The sequence below is a fragment of the Conger conger genome, chromosome 12 (assembly GCF_963514075.1).
Source record: "Conger conger chromosome 12, fConCon1.1, whole genome shotgun sequence".
Taxonomy (NCBI): domain Eukaryota; kingdom Metazoa; phylum Chordata; class Actinopteri; order Anguilliformes; family Congridae; genus Conger; species Conger conger.
Genome location: NC_083771.1, coordinates 7,606,186 through 7,622,796, shown reverse-complemented (window position 1 = coordinate 7,622,796; position 16,611 = coordinate 7,606,186). Strand labels below are relative to the sequence as shown.

General features: G+C 49.3%; 1 protein-coding gene across 1 annotated transcript in view; it reads right to left on the bottom strand.

Annotated features, from left to right (window-relative positions):
* cplane1 (ciliogenesis and planar polarity effector 1) overlaps window positions 1-16,611 on the bottom strand; it is a 35,528-nt gene that overhangs the window by 12,390 nt on the left and 6,527 nt on the right. Inside the window, exons 11-32 of the mRNA XM_061262026.1 lie at window positions 15,843-16,600; window positions 15,404-15,594; window positions 14,966-15,046; window positions 14,512-14,676; window positions 13,617-13,790; window positions 12,660-12,894; window positions 11,909-12,054; window positions 11,428-11,642; window positions 10,777-10,941; window positions 10,139-10,259; window positions 7,201-7,310; window positions 6,873-7,040; window positions 6,454-6,565; window positions 5,654-5,936; window positions 4,454-5,315; window positions 4,219-4,349; window positions 3,748-3,917; window positions 2,514-2,617; window positions 1,969-2,027; window positions 1,341-1,560; window positions 475-638; window positions 9-219 (exon numbers count right to left, since the gene is read on the bottom strand). Coding sequence (XP_061118010.1) covers window positions 9-219; window positions 475-638; window positions 1,341-1,560; window positions 1,969-2,027; window positions 2,514-2,617; window positions 3,748-3,917; window positions 4,219-4,349; window positions 4,454-5,315; window positions 5,654-5,936; window positions 6,454-6,565; window positions 6,873-7,040; window positions 7,201-7,310; window positions 10,139-10,259; window positions 10,777-10,941; window positions 11,428-11,642; window positions 11,909-12,054; window positions 12,660-12,894; window positions 13,617-13,790; window positions 14,512-14,676; window positions 14,966-15,046; window positions 15,404-15,594; window positions 15,843-16,600 — 4,845 coding nt within the window. The remainder of the gene's footprint in view (window positions 1-8; window positions 220-474; window positions 639-1,340; window positions 1,561-1,968; window positions 2,028-2,513; window positions 2,618-3,747; window positions 3,918-4,218; window positions 4,350-4,453; window positions 5,316-5,653; window positions 5,937-6,453; window positions 6,566-6,872; window positions 7,041-7,200; window positions 7,311-10,138; window positions 10,260-10,776; window positions 10,942-11,427; window positions 11,643-11,908; window positions 12,055-12,659; window positions 12,895-13,616; window positions 13,791-14,511; window positions 14,677-14,965; window positions 15,047-15,403; window positions 15,595-15,842; window positions 16,601-16,611) is intronic.

Genomic DNA, 16,611 nt, shown 5'->3' with positions numbered 1-16,611 from the left:
TGAGCTACCTCACTGAGGCTCTCCATGTTGCCCAGGCTCGGACTCTCACTGCTGGGGCTCACAGAGTGGAGAAGCTCCAGCTCATCGACCTGTCCTGCCCACGGCTGGGTCTCTGGGTCCGGCCCGAGGTTCTGCTCCGTGTGGAGACGCTCCAGTGCATGGGGCTGAGGCGTGGGGACCGGGCCCTGGTTCTGAGGTCCAAACTGGTGTGGGTCTGGTCTGGGTGGGAAAAATGGAGCGCCTGGCTGGTGGGTCTGGATTAATCGGGGCGGATTGGCTGTGGGAATTGGATTCTGGGTCTGGATTAAGAGGGGCTGATTAGCTGTGGGAATGGGGTACAGGGGATGATTTAATGGGGGCAGATTAGCTGGGGGTATGGGGTACTGGGGGTGATTTAATGGAGGCAGATTAGCTGGGGGAATGGGGTACTGGGACTGGTTTAACTGGGGAAGATTTTCTGTGGGAATGGGGTACTGGGTGTGGTCTAATGGGGGCAGATTGGCTGTGGGAATGGGATAATGGGACTGGTTTAACTGGGACAGATGATCAGTGGGAATGGGATTCTGGTTTAACTGGGACGGATTGGGGAAGGAGGCGGCCACAGTTTGCAGGAGGCTGATGAAGCTCATCTGTTGGAACTGGCGGGAGAGAGAGGAAAAAGAAACACAAACCGTTACTCTGGGGAACTGTGAACATGACCTGGAGGACCACAGTGTCTGCCAGTTTCCAGGGGCATTAAAATTGGTGAAAGGATCCACACATCTTGTAGACACACCTCAAGGCCTTGAATGGCTGCTGATTGAAATTAAACCACATATACCTGTGGTAGAACCTATGCACTTGTAAGTCGCTTTGGATTAAAAGCGTCTGCCAAATGACTAAAATGTAAATGTAAATGTAAGTCACTGCTGCTCTCTATGAGTGGAGTCTGTCACCCTTCGTAGATTTAATTGTGTAGATTATAGTTCCACTTTATGAAGAAAATACTGGAGAACGATATATTTCAGTAGCTAGCATGTTAGCAGTAGCTATTAGGTGCATACTACCTACACCAGTAGGCAGATGCTAGCGCTTGCTTGGGACTGTACATTTTTAGCTTGCCACTTTGGGGGTGTTGAAATGGGGGAAATAAACTGAAGGGAATTTTTCAAGCCATGAATTTTATTTAATTTCGCAAAATGACTGAACTGAAATTTAACCCTAGCCTTGAGCATGACTCAAAGTTTAAACAACTTTCTCAACTCCAGTCCCCAGGACCAACTTGCCAGCAGCCTGAAGTGTTATTGCTGAATGTTTCATGTGCAATGTGTAGTTTTTCAGTGGTGTGCAGTTACATTCACCTGCACCAATCTGAACATCTGATCCTGGACCAGCTGCCTGAAGGGGTCTGCTGCTGCTGGAGGAGGCAGCGCCTCAGGGCCCCTCCCCAGCTGCGAGGTGCTGCTGCTGGGGAAACTCGGTACTTGAGGCCCAGGATGCAGGCCTGGCACAGGGCCCGCCTGGATGTTTGGCTCCTGGGCAGGGGCAGGGTCAGGGTCTGGAACCTCGACACTAGTTTGGCTGTAGAGGTGTGAAGACAATTTGGAAAAAGCACAGATCACGAAATACAGCAACCACTGATCAAATAAACATGGCTGCTATGACAGCACCAAGTGAAGCAGAATCACCTTATTTTAAGTCTGTTATAATGAACCTCCTTCTCAGTGGGAGGCTGAATCCTTTAGTTTCCGATTAAAAACATTTGGGGACACAATCTCACAGGAGGAGGCTTTGCATCTGTCCAAGCTACATAAGACTAACTTCGGTTCCATACACACCTAGGGTACAGTCACGTCCTATTACAGTGGTGTCATAGTATGGCATCATATTAAATCTTTCATGCATGACATTTTCTAACTATACTATGTGAGAAGTATGATCATTTCATTGAACGACGGGGAAAAAAATGAAAAACGAAAAGCACTGAACTGAGATGAATCTCCCTCGGTCTCCTCTCTGTCCGACACCAGATCCGCCAGGGTCAGTGTCTGTGAACATGAATGCAAAAAGGGGAACAGACCTAAATGCAAGGGGCTGCACTTCTTCCTTATTCAACAACTTAAATGTAGCTCAGTTAATATTAGACATGGCCCTTGAGGGTGTGAGGGTATTACAAATATGTGATTAGAATCTTCTTTACTGGACGTTATAATGCTGTAGTAACAATAGCTACTGGCAACTGAAAGCAATTATAGAATTGATCAAATTAGAATGTAGAAATACAAACATTAGAATTTTGAAAAAAACATTCGAAAAACATTACAGAACCGACTCTTCAAATAATTAAAAACTGGTCCATTACTACTGAAGAGTTTTTAATTTGGAGTTGGGCCAACTGCAGGGATCAGCAACCCTGGGAGTCAGGTGTGAAGACTGTCCGGCCAATCATTAGCAGTAATTACCCGGGAGATAAGAAAACCCGGGCTGGATTTGGATTTGAGGGCCGGAGTTGACGGTCCCCGGCTGAGTCATACCTGCTCATGGGCAGGCCTCGGCCCCCGGGAGACGGTCTTGATCTGGACTGAGATGCAGGAGGCGGAGCCTGAAGTGTACACAGCGTCCTCTCTCCTGCTCTCACCTACAGGACCACAGCGTTACAAACCCTGCCGGACCAGGAGAACATCGGCAGTGGAGGCCTCCAGCCACCGCCACGGGCTCCACCATTAAAGCGCAACTACACACAGGCCTGACTCATTTCCACATGTATTTTCACCACATATCAAATGTAACATTACAATTCATAGAAGATCAGTATTGCCTTTTCAATGTCACTGACTAAATGTGCACAGTTTTATCCATTGACAACAGCACATTTTAAGCGATTGCTGGAATGAAAGAACCTAGAAGGATTAATGCTATTCAAATCCTTGCAATCAATATTTCATGTACGGTCCTTGAGGCATAGCAGAATACCTGAAGCTTAAGTCAGAATGTCTCAAACCAGAATTTAATGAATTAAATAAAAACGAATAGGACTTATTTTATAATTTGGTATAATTAAAATATAATTTGGTGACCTATTGGAGTCAAGTGGGCCACTAATGAATTGAGAAATTGATAGTAGCTAAGGAGAATAAGAGCAGAGCAAGCAATAAACGTAAACATATAGCACTTATTGCAAATAGAAAACCAAGGTGTTTCACAAATATAAAATAACAGCGAGCAAATAAAATAGCATTAAAAAATCTTTGTAAAAACAAATCATGACCATGTGCACTTGCAGGTCCCGCATCAGCCATTGGGGGTCGCTGTTGCAAGATGAGGCCCAGCTGTTAGGCGACCCCTGCTGGTTACATTATTGGCATTTGGCAGACGCTCTTATCCAGGGCGGCGTACAGTTGATTAGACTAAGCAGGAGACAGTCCTCTCCTGGAGCAATGCAGGGTTAAGGGCCTTGCTCAAGGGCCCAACGGCTGTGCGGATCTTATTGTGGCTACACCGGGGATTGAACCACCGACCTTGCGTGTCCCAGTCATTTACCTTAACCACTACGCTACAGGCCGCCCCTGGTTAATCTGATGCCAGCAAGTTGCCTGTTATGCTGAAGTGACTCATCTGTGTAAACCTCGACTTTAACAAGATACATTTTCCATATCAGGGAGAGGAAGCCGCAAAGACAGCAGCCTTGTGCTTTTTCAGATAAATATGTTTGTTATGCTGTTATACCAACAGTCTAAACACGCCTGGAAGGCAGAGTTTTGGACTCACCCTCATTGTAATCACTTGGCTCAGGAAGGTCAGTCGTGTCATCCTCAGGGCCTCTGTGAGTGTCCATGGGCCTATTCTCCGGTTCAGAGCCAAACTCCCCCTCCTGGCTGTACTGGTGTACTGCTCTACCCATGTCTGTCTCTGTCTCCACCTCTTCCAGTTCAGATACTCTGTGGAATATCACAGTTACGACTGGCTTGTCATACCACTGCGTAATCTGTCATTTTTCAAACATCCAGACATACCCATTCACACAAAAGGACTCTGGGTATATCCAAACCCAAAGGCGCCGTGACAAAATGCAGATACTGCAGGTTGTACATTTAGTTTCTTCCCAAAATTTGACTGACAATATGCAGAAAATTCTCTTTTACATTAAGTGGTGAGTTTTAAAAGAAAGTAATGTAATGTAATGATCCAGTCACACTGTGGGTGTAGTGAGCCTCCGCAGCTGCAGAGGGCAGCACTCACTCAGAGACCTCCCCATGCAGACTCTCCAGGGGAGGCAGGCTGACGGTAGACCCAGAGGACGCAGCACATCCAGGGTGCACGGTCCTCTCCTTCTCTGGCTGCGGGAGGGCCGCGGTCGCGCCCTCTGGGACCTGCCATTGGAGTAGAGTCCACGCTTACTGAATGAAAGGGACTTAATAATACGGAACTGCCCTGGTCCTACACATAACCCAGCACACTTATGGCAGTTACTCACCCTGACGGAAGGGCAGTGCAGGTCTGTGGCCAGCAGGGCGGCGGTGTATCTGCCCTCCAGCACCCTCAGGGCAGTGAGCACGGCTGGGGTGGAGGCTTTGGCCCGCATCACCACACCCTCGGGACCCGCGGCGCCCCCTCTCGGGGCGGGGTGACTCCCCCGAACCCTCCTGTCCGCCCAGCGTATCATCCACTCCAGCAGCCGGCTCAGGTTCCGGAAGCGGGCCTCTGGCCTGTGGAGGTCCGGCGTGGGTGGGGCGGGTAGGGCCTTACAGTCCGGCTGGGGGGTCCGTACAGCGGAGCTCCGATCGGCTTCAGAACCGGCCCGCGGCCCCTCCATGCGGGTCGCCTTCATTGGCTGGTTTAGCCGTCTGAGGCCGAATAGACCGAGGGGCTTCCCTGCGTGGGGGCCAGGGGGCAGGACGCTGTAGGCTGGGCTGCTCCGGACCAGGGCCTCGCTCTGGAGGGGGAGATTCAGGCTGGAGGACAGCAGCTGTGAGGGGGTCTGGGGGGGAGGTGTGTGGCCTGGTCTCCTCCCTGTCACGCTCCCCTGGCGCCGTTTGAGGGTGGTCAGCACGTCGAAGGCCAGGGAATGCAGCTCGGCCTCTCGCAGCAGGGGGGAGAAGCCGCTGAGGAGCGGCAGGGCCGAGTCCTTGTCCTCCGCACAGTCCCTCTCCAGGACGTAGCTCAGGAAAAGCTCCAGGAAGCGAGGGTACTCCTCATCCAACAGCTCAAACTCCCATGAGCCAACGGGAGGCAGGGCGCCGCTCCCCGTGGGCCCGCTGACAGCCTGCTTGCCCCTCTCCACAGGTCTGCCCCCGCCCGGCCGGTCTGACCAGGTCTGTCCACTCTGCTGTGTGCGGCTGAGAGAAAATAGAGAAGAACATCCACCCTTACATCAGTACGTTCACTCGACTCACATCCACCCACTGAGAATTCAATTCAACAGTCAACTCACATCCACCCAATGAGAATTCAACAGTCACCTCACATCCACCCACTGAGAATTCAACAGTCAACTCACATCCACCCAATGAGAATTCAACAGTCAACTGATATCCACCCACTGAGAATTCAACATTCAACGCATGTCCACCCACTGAGAATTCAACATTCAACTCACATCCACCCACTGAGAATTCAACATTCAACTCACATCCACCCATTGAGAACTCTGTGCCCAAGCTCGAAGTGCCCTTACCTATAGACAGGCGTTTCCTGGTTATCAGTGGGAGTAGCAGTTCTGTTACCATTACTCTGTGGGGAGCACCTAAAGTCCGAAAGCGTGCTGCGACTCGGAGAAAAGCGATCAATCGCCCTCTCTTCCTCCTCTTCATCCTCTATCCTCTCCCAGATCTGCCTTTTCAGTGGAGCGAGGTGTTTGGAGATTTTACGCTGAACCTGGCATCTGTGGACCAGTTTCTGCTGAATCAGGACAGTCACCATCGTCTCCCTTTCAGGCTCTGCACTGCCCAGCTCTGAGACTGACCGAGAGGGCAAACAGGAAAGAGAACTGACAACACCTTTCACGCCAGAGTCCTTTCAACGTCCTTTTTCAAACTCACACTTTTACTAAACAGTAGAGTCCATGACCACTTGAGTTGCACACAAGTTCTTTCACACTAGAGAGTCACACATTCAATGCAAGACTCCTTTCACACTTGTGTCCTTTCAACTCACCCTAGAGTCCCTTCACCCTAGAGTCCCTTAGAGTCCCTTCACCCTCGAGTCCCTTAGAGTTCCTTCACCCTAGAGTCCCTTAGAGTCCCTTCACCCTGGAGTCCCTTAGAGTCCCTTCACCCTAGAGTCCCTTAGAGTCCCTTCACCCTAGAGTTCCTTAGAGTCCCTTCACCCTAGAGTCCCTTAGAGTCCCTTCACCCTAGAGTCCCTTAGAGTCCCTTCACCATGAAGTCCTGCAAAACTCCAGTCCTATCAAATCTGAGGACAATGAAGTGTGTCTGCTTCCAGTAAGCATCAGAACAGCATGCAGAAAAGCATTACCAGGGAGTGTGCAGTGTCGCAGTCTCTGCAGCAGGGTGCTATATTTGTCCCTCAGTGAGACCTGAACGGACTCCTCTTCCTCAGGGAACACCTGGGCCATTACATCCACCACCTGGAGGACAGATTCCACGGTCACATATTACAACGAGATGTAATATCAGCCCAGTGGCTAACGTACATGACTGGGACCAGGAAGGTTAGTGGTTCAAGCTGCGGTGTAGCCACAGTTAGATCCATACAGCTGTGGGGCCCTTGAGCAAGGCCCTTAACCCTGCATTGCTCTGGGTGGGATTGTCACCTGCTTCGTCTAATCAACTGTCACTTTGAATAAAATTTGCATCAGTTAATGTAATGCAATACGTGTAATAAGATGGCTAGCATTTCAAATGGCGTTCAGCATTTAGGAAGGCTATAGTTACCATAGTGGTGGGGGGTAGCTCAGACACCAAGCTGAGCACCAGATCCTGGAGAACTTCTTCTGCCTTCAGGAAGCGAGAGAAGGGGAGGAGGCGGCATGCCCAGCGCAGCGCATTCGTACAGCGCTGTACCACGTCACTGCCACTGTCGGACTGTGCAGAATCACTGCCCTGAAACACACACACATCATTACCAGAGGAAAGAGCTGCCTGATGGTGGCTACTCATCAAAGCCCTGAAGTCCATATTCATTAACACCCTGAAGTCTATACTCATCAAAGCCCTGAAGTCCATACTCATAAAGCCACCCTCGTATCACCTTCCCGTGTACCTGGTACAATCCCATTTGGGTCCTTGCAGCCTGGTACTTCCTGCAGGAGACAGACAGCTGGTCCCGGACATGTAGCATCCAGCAGAGTCCACACACCTCCCTGAAGCATGCTGGGAAATAAAGAAGCTACCTGACCACACATTCCTGCATCCCTGCCCATGGCAGCACATTGTATCCTGACTTCACTGTCATCCAGTCATGTTGTCGAGGACCCGGCCCTAGGCCCCCCTGATGAGAGATTGACGGGGATGGGTTAGGAAGGAATGCATCGTTAAACCCTCGCACACGCCATCGAGGTGGTAGTAAGAACGCCCATAAGAAGAAAAATATGTGGTTCAGAGATAATGAGCAGCCATACTTGTCAGTAGAGGAGTCTGAAGTCGGGGGACTTAGATTTAGGGTTTTAAGGAGCAAGGTTAAAGTTCTGACTGAGAATACCCCAACCCTACAGGGGAGGGGCACAATGCCTGGCTAAAGAAAAAAAAAAAAAGGAAAACGGAAGGGATGTCAATACCGAAAGAATATTAAGAGGCTTCAAGGGCCTTCCTGATTATAGCACAAATAATTTATCGGATAGATTCAAAGGACTGACTATAGAAGAGTTGGAGGATGATTTACACTCAGCTATTGGCTGGATGTCCTTTGTAGATCCCTTAAGGCGCCGCGGAGAGGGGCACCTGAAGAGTGTGTTGAGATGGTGGAGGGCACTAACTTCTGGCTTGTATGAAGTCAAAGTTTGGAGAGAGTCCAAGGAGATATTATGACAGGGAGACAAATACCAGTGATGAATAGGTTCATTAAAAATTACATAAGAGCTAGTGTTTTTCCACTCGTATATTAAGATGGTGGAAATTCCCAAACCGGAGGGGCACATGAGATAAAGTATTGGGGAAATTTCTTTTGAGGTATGAGAAAATGACAGTGGGAAAAACAGAAGTGATGAATATGGTCACTAAAAAACAAGTTGCATAAGAGATAAATGTCTTGAAATATTGGGGACATTTCTTATCAAAAAGGTACACTTTTATATGCAAAAAAGATATATAAGGAATAAGCTTTTAGACCTTAGGATGGGATCTTAGAATTTTGCTTCAGAAGATATCTATGGGCTGTTGAAGAGAGAGCAACGCAAGACAGCTGTAGTCAAGCTGGAGTGGCGCGCTCCCTCTGCGCGCCACTCCAGGATATGGATATGGAGAGAGGAGTGACGTACGTGGTGCGGACTTAGCCCAAGAGTTGTGGCAGCGGGACTGATGTCGAAGAGGTGTTCACGCGCATCCCTCATCATACAGAAAAGCTGGTGAAAGAGTTAAAGGGCTTTTACGACATGCTTGGAGCCGTGAACTGCACCTGGAGGCCAACAGACGGGATGCGGGGTTCCTCCACGCTACAGAACACCTTCCTGCTGGACCCACGCAAGAACCTGAAGCCTCCCCCCCTAACCTCAGTGTCAGTGAGGAGAGGCATATGCTGCCCCCGACGTGTTCGAAGACATACCAGTGCACATCCCATACAACTGGCAGGAGAAGTACGAAGTGCAAAGTCACGTCTTTCGAAAGTCTGGGTCCTGATCCTGCCCCAGATTCAGCTGTTCAAAGAGCTCATCAACAGCAAGGAGGAGGGATCAAATCCCGCAGAAAACGAGATGGCTATATTTAGGGCATGGGTGGTAATTATAATCTATATTACTTGTAAAAGTAGGAAAAGCAGTACATAGAAGCTCAACGTTATAAGTTTCCTTTCATTTTTAAGTCTTTTATTTTTTAGAAAGATACTATATACGATATAAATAAGTAGTAGACTTTAGGGGTGTTCATACCCATTGTATTAATGGAAGTTCAGTAGCTTTTATCTCCATGAAGGGGGAGCCATAAGATAAGGTAAAGGCCAAAGAGGATGATGGGTATTTGAGGGGTGTACCTTGACTTTTAAACATCATGGTGGAAAGGTAAATTAGAAAGAGCTAAAGGGGTATATGTAACTTGCATATGATCAGCAAACTGAAAGATGATATTTACACTGTAATCTGTATAACTCTATTCTTTTGATTGATTATAATAAAGTATATCTTACTATAATCATATGTGATAAAGATTCTTTAGAGGAATACATTGAATACAGGACATCGAATACCAGATTTGCTTCACACCCTTCACTTCGAGACTGGGCTGGAAGTTCAGTAGAACTAACCAGGGCTCCAGGACGTTCGGAGTACTTGAGTTCGTCCCCGAGACACCTCATTGTGAGGTACTGCTCGTGGGAACGTGAGGTCTGAGCTCGGCAAGGGGTCCGTGGCTCACGACAATGTGTCTCACCAGCTTCACCCACAACTAAACTTCTTTGGCATGTAATGGGACCTTCCAATAAGGACGACCAGCTGATACAGGCCCTGGGCGGCCATTGGTCAGCCTGTACCATAACCTTTTAGGTAAAGTTTAACATTCAGAGAATATTTGTACACCTAACATACAGAATTAATTATCCAGCCTGTATAAAATGAATAAGAATAATGACTTGCATTTATATAGTGCTTTTCCCCACACTGAAAGCAAGTTTGACTGTTGAGAGGGAAACTCTCCTGAACTACCATAAACGTGCAGCACCCATCCAATTTTTGGCCAATAAAACAAGAGGGTGATTAGGTGGCAAGCTGAGAGGGGCAGGTTGGGAATTTAACCAGGATACATGGGAAGGCCACAGCTCTTCGCAAAGAGTGTTATGGAATCTTTAAAGACCACAGTGAGTCAGGACCTCCATTTAACATCTCATCCAGAAGACAAATATTTGGTGTGTTTGGGGTCAGCCAGTGAGAATTTACAGCACGGGTCATTGCCGTTCTCCAGCAGACTTGGCCACTTTTTCCAACTTTTCCTTTTCTGTTTATATGGCAAAACAGGGTTCAATCATATGGACAGACTGTGTTTCATGTACCTCTTACCTATAACCTGCACAGTGACATTGTCCAAGTGTCCTTCCCCATTTGTTCCACTAAAGAAGGTTCCGGAAGTCACAAATTCCTTCAGTCCCTCTGGAAACGGATTCAAGGGCTGGCTGAGTTTCTGCCAAGTAATGCAATCAAAAGATGAATATTACAAAGATCGTACCCGTTTAATGAAACATTTTTTCCATGGTAGAAATATAAAATGATGTTTCAGTGACCACATAACTAGCAGTAGCAGCAGGCAGGGATAGGAAAGGTTCAGCCAGGTTCAGTGTTACATTGCTCTCTAGTGACCCCTTCTAGTCACAGTCCTCCTCTGACTCCTATCTGTGTGAGTTGGGTTTGTGGGCCGCAATGTGAAAAGAAGCAGCTGGATACACAGTGAGCAACAGAGGAGGGTGCATTCTCATCCGCACTATCCCACGTCAGCCACAGAGCTTGGACAGTACACTCCTATATTCCCAAAAGGGGAGAAAAGGGTTCAAATGAAAAAGAAAAAAAAGAAAATTCTGCTCCTGTGAAGGGAGTTGTACAGAGCACTTCAAATGGAGCACAACATACACACAGGGGGTAGGGGGTAGAGTGTGTGTGTGTGTGTGTGTGTGTGTGTGTGTGTGTGCGTGAGAGAGAGTAACCTTGTGCAGCAGCTGTCGACGTTGCTGCAGGTTGCTGATATACCACTGGGCGGCAGGAAGAGAGCAGTTAGCAGCCCCCAGGAGCAGCAGCGCCCTCTGCAGGACCCCCGATATGCACTGGCGGGACCTCCCTTCTAAGACCACCCCAAAATCCCCCACCGAGACCTGGGGGCAAGAGAACAAACCAGTAAAACCCCCGTCTCTGCTGGGGCATGGACCCTATGATTTCTAAAGTTTATTTTACATTACATTACAATTATTTCGCTGACACTCTCATCCAAAGCAACTTACAGTTGATTAGACAAAGCAGGGGACAATGCCCTCAGGAGCAATGTGGGGTTAAGGGCCTTGCCCAAGCGCCCAACAGCTGTGCAGATCTCATCCTGGCTACACCGGGGCTTGAACCAGCAACCTTCCAGGTGTCAGTCATATACCTTATTCACTACGCTGCAGGCTGACCTGATCCAGTAAAGCTAAATGTAACCTTTACCTTGGAAGAAAGAACCTTCGGATTTCAACAGCATAACAAAATAAAAATAGATATAGGTAATATTTATGGGTATGCACTTTGTTGTACGTCTGGATAAGAACATCTGCCAAATGCCCGCAAAGAGTCATAGTCGGGCATGGCATAGATAGCCAATGGTTCACCTGCGTGTCAGAGGCCGGCTGGGGGCAGTACAGGGGGGGGGCGGGCAGGTACACTCCGGAGGGCACCAGGCCGGAGAGGTTGGATGTCAGGTCCTTGGCGGCGTCGACGAGCCTGAGCAGAGGCTGGGACAGGACGTCCTCCTGGGCCATGACCGAGGCCTTCAGCACCTCCTGCACCCACACCTGCAGCTCCGAGTCCTCCTCCAGCACCGAGTCTGAGAGAATGTGGGGAAAAAATCTGAACTGAACAGGACTCTACACTACAGACCTGCAGCGTATGACCTTCCATGTTATACTAACAATATGAAGCCAAACATAAGTAGTGCACAGCACAGCACAGCTACAGGACACCAACAATTGCAGCACAGTAACGTCGAAAACACAGCTCCAACGCAGCTACAACACTCAACAGTACAGCAGAACACAGCTCAGCACAACGCGACTACTGGGATATGCATTCAGCGACAGTGTGAACACAAACCTGCAAAGCGCTGGTAGGACCTGCCGCCTGCGGCCCTCTGTTCCGGCTCGTTCTCGGCCTGCAGACCCAGCAGCTGCTCCAGCTGGCCCTGGAACAGGCTGCCGGGCTGGAGGTGCGCAGGAAGGCACAGCTCTCTCCACTGCAGACTGGAGACAGCAAGAACATGGTCACTGCCTGCACACTCATCACTGAGCTGAGGGGTATTTCACGAAGCGTTCATTACTCATTAATTACTAATTTAGCTCACGCAGGGGGCGCACAGCAAGGGCCAATCTGTTTTAGGATTTTGTGCCAACTTCTGGTCTTAATTATTTCATTGACTCAACCGTATCTTATCTGTGTATGAGTACCGGCTCCAGCTGCAGACTGCACGTGTATCCTAATGACTGCAATGTGCTCAAGTACAGGTTTGAACCAGTCATTTATAGAGCTCTGATAAAACTAAAAACAAGGCAATTGGTTGGAACAAACACCAGTACGCAGCCCGGCCCTGGAGAGCCGAAGTTCTGCTCCCCTGGCTTACGCTTTTATTCAAAGCGACTTACAGTTGATTAGGCCTTGCTGAAGGGCCCAACAGCTGTGCAGATCTTATCGGGGCTTGACCCACCAACCTTCTGGGTCGTAGTCATGTCCCTTAGCCGCAAGGCTACAGGCTGCTCTTTTTACTGCAGTCCATGTTCCAGATTTGGGAGGGTTCTGGTGTTTACTCAGAGCAGTTACCCAGCTAACTGACACCGAGCGCAGGTCTCACCGGGTGAAGTCGGCCTGCTCCCTGCAGTAGGTGGTGTAGGCCAGGCCCAGGGAGGCTGCAGTCTTCCAGTCCCCCAGACTGTGGGCCAGCCACACGGCCTCGGGGAGCAGCCCACCCTGCAGGAGCAGCTCCAGGGCGTAGTCTACCGTCCACACCTCCGACAGCTGCTGCCTCCGCACCTCCCCCAGCACCGTGCTCCGAGAGAGGGGCACCAAGCGCTGGCCCGGGGCTGAACCTGTCATCCACCGGGACACCAAACACTCACTCACACTCTGACTCACTATACAATACACTCACTGCTACTCAATACACAATAGACTCACTGCTAACTCAATACACCAAACAATCACAAGCTGACTCACTATACAATACACTCTCTGCTACTCAATACACAATAGACTCACTGCTAACTCAATACACCAAACAATCACAAGCTGACTCACTATACAATACACTCTCTGCTACTCAATACACAATAGACTCACTGCTAACTCAATACACCAAACAATCACAAGCTGACTCACTATACAATACACTCACTGCTACTCAACACACAATACACTTACACATTACTGTTCAATACACAAAACACTCACTCACACTCTGACTCACTATACAATACACTCACTCCTGCTCAGCACACAATACACTCACTCCTACTCAACACAATACAGTCACACATTACTGTTCAAAGCACAATGTACTCACACATCCTACTGAATACACAGTACACTCATTCACACACACTCCTATTCAATAAACAATATACAATGCACTCACTCAAATTCAAAAATTTTGTTTACAAAAGAGGACCTCAAACCATGCAGAATTTAAAGCCATCCTGAATACTGGGAACCTACTTCTCTTATTAAGCATCATTGTGACGGTGTCTTCGTAAATGTACCACACAAGTAAAATGTCCACATTATGTTTAAAATTCCCAGCACATCCACTCACCTGCAGGCAGGTGGAGGGGAGGCAGGACTCCCACACTGTGCGGAGGGAGGATGGTGAGCGGCTGGTTGGTGAAGTAAGCCGCCATGAACCTGCCAAAGGACTGCACCACAGCGCAAGCAGCCTCCGGCCCCACAGCCACTGGCAGACAGGCCTCCCAAGGCTGCTCCACGCCCACTGCAGAGGGGGGCAATTATACCCTATTCATCCAAAAACATTTCACTAATATCCTTCAGTTTACTGAGCTTTTCTGGTGTACTGGAACCTATGAAGTACCACCAAAAAGTGCTTGCACTCCTTCTGGTCCTCTTGGTTGGCTTAATTACACCAGACAAGATGAGTCGAGAACAAAAAGGTTTTTGGTTCCGAAACAATTATGGATTTGACCCAGGTCTGATGCGGACTAATACTCTCACAGGACTATACATACTCAAACACAGACTAATACTCTCACAGGACAATACATACTCAAACACAGACTAATACTCTCACAGGACAATACATACTCAAACACAGACTAATACTCTCACAGGACTATACATACTCAAACACAGACTAATACTCTCACAGGACAATACATACTCAAACACAGACTAATACTCTCACAGGACTATACATACTCAAACACAGACTAATACTCTCACAGGACTATACATACTCAAACACAGACTAATACTCTCACAGGACAATACATACTCAAACACAGACTAACTCTCAGAGATAGACACAGCATTTCCATTCCCAAACAGCTTGAGGAAATCATGCATTTCACATTAAACATCCTTCTGAAAAGAAATGCCCCAAGAAATGAAATTACAAAAAAGACACAAATAAATACCAAATATTAGGCTGCAATTTCTTTCCAGGGACACACGCCAGTGGAAGTGGACATACGTACTGGCTGATTCTGCTCCAGACTCTCCCTCCAGCCGGGCCCGGGGGATCAGCTGCTGGGCCAGGTGTTCACACAGCCCCAGGGCCTGGTGCAGCTGGTACTGGAAGAGGTGTCCATAGAGGAGGGCCAGACAGAACCGGGTCTCCAGGATGCACAACATCGGGCCCCCTAGGGTGGACAAAAGAGGACCACAGGGGCACCCTTACTTCCCAAACGTCAACCTGAGTCGCAGTAACTGGGGACTACAAGGGACAATAACATAACGGGGGCTCTGTACGGGGATTTTAACCCAGGACCTCTCGGGAACAGAACTGTCACATTAAAAGCTGGAGTTTACTGATCTGTTCTGAAATAACACTCAAGACAGAATGGCAGCAATATTTTTTCTTCAGAAAAACAGACAATGCATATGGACTTAAAGCACCATGTAAATAGGCATGTTTGATGGCATCATTACCCCTTTCATTCTCTGCACACAGCTCCGCTCTCCAAACTCGAGCACTTTCAGCATACGAGCCAGACAGGAAATGCTCCTCCCCTGTAGTGAAATGAATTACTTCGGTTAGGACTAGCACAGTACAAGTTTGGGTAGGTCCTGGACAGAAAAGTGTTCAAACATTAAGAGAGAATTGAATCTGGGGAAAAATAAAATGTCTTCCCACCAGCAAACAGATGTAACCCAGTCCTACCATTTGACTGCATTGCAATCATTTGGCAATTCAAATTTGGCAAACTAAAATGATCCATTATCAAGTCTCCAGGACAACATTTCATGCAACTCCCTCCTGCTTTATAAAGTGAAAATAAATGGGTAAACGGACTGAGAGATTGAGGGAGAAAGGTGGAGAGGAAAGGAATAGCAGGTCAAAGGTCAGCTGCTGCTGCAGAATAGTACCTGTTGCCCTGTGCAGAGTGGGGCTGTCTCCCAGCCGGTCACCGTGTTCCTGTAACACCTGCTGGATCTGGCACAAAATGGCCGCTATCTGTCCCTGCTCAGCACTGCTCTGGGCATGGCCCGTCTGGGAGACCATGTCCTCTTGGTACTGCAACACCTGCCCGTATAAACCTCGCCACACCTCCAGTAACCTACAGGGGTACAGGAATAATGCAGCGGTTACAGAGACAAGCCCATAAACATTTACAGTCAAATTATCCTTACAGAGAACTATAACAGTTTCTCTGATAGCTCAAGTTTACAGTCAATATACAGCTAATTCAGTTTTAATCTCTTGTCGAGCCTTAGTTGGAGTTCTGGGATATTTGGGGAGGAGGCTGTCATCTATTCAGCCCCTCCTGGAGGTACCAGAACTACTGAGAAACGCAAGAATACATACCTGCTAGAAGGTTGCTGTCTGGTGCACAAGGCATTCTGGTATACACCGTTCTCATCCTCCTCTTTAAGAAGCGGTATAGAAACAACGTCAGAGGGAAGCGCTGACGCCCTCTGGGGGAGGGAGTAGGCGAGATCCAGACTCCGCACGGCCATTCGGAGGAAGACGAGGGCGGAGGACAAGGTCTGGGAGAAACGTCCAGGAGGGCACCCGTGTTTGGGAGAGCCAGGGAGGGGAGAGAGGATCAGCTCCATTATCCGTCTCGTGAGGTCCACAGCCACCCCGAGGCAGCCGCCCGCACCTCCGCGCTGGGCGTCCCAGGGGAGGAGGGAGTACAGGTTTTTGAGGAGAGGCCAGAGGCGGGACCGCCCGGGGGTGGAGAGCCTCTGCCCTCTCCGGAGCCCTCGAGGGCGGCTGACCAGGAGCAGGCGTGCCAGCCGGACCGCACAGCGGACGGCGGATCTCATCAGCCGCCCTCGGTCCTCCGAGGCGCCTCCCGTCGTCAGGCCGAGCGCCCAAGCCGTCAGCAGGCTCCTGTGGACGTCCTCCACCTCCCCCGGGAGGGTCCGGGCGGCCTCCGCGGGGTCAGAGGTCTCCTCGGGGTCAGAGGTCTCCTCGGGGTCGCGACGGTCGTCGAGGCCGGAGGCGGGGTGGGCGTGGAGAGTGTCGAACATGGAGGCGAACTCCAGCCTCCCTCTGTCCCCCACGCGCGCGGCGGGGAACTGACCGCCTTCGTCATCAGAGTCTTCCTCGCCTGCACACTGCAGAGGGT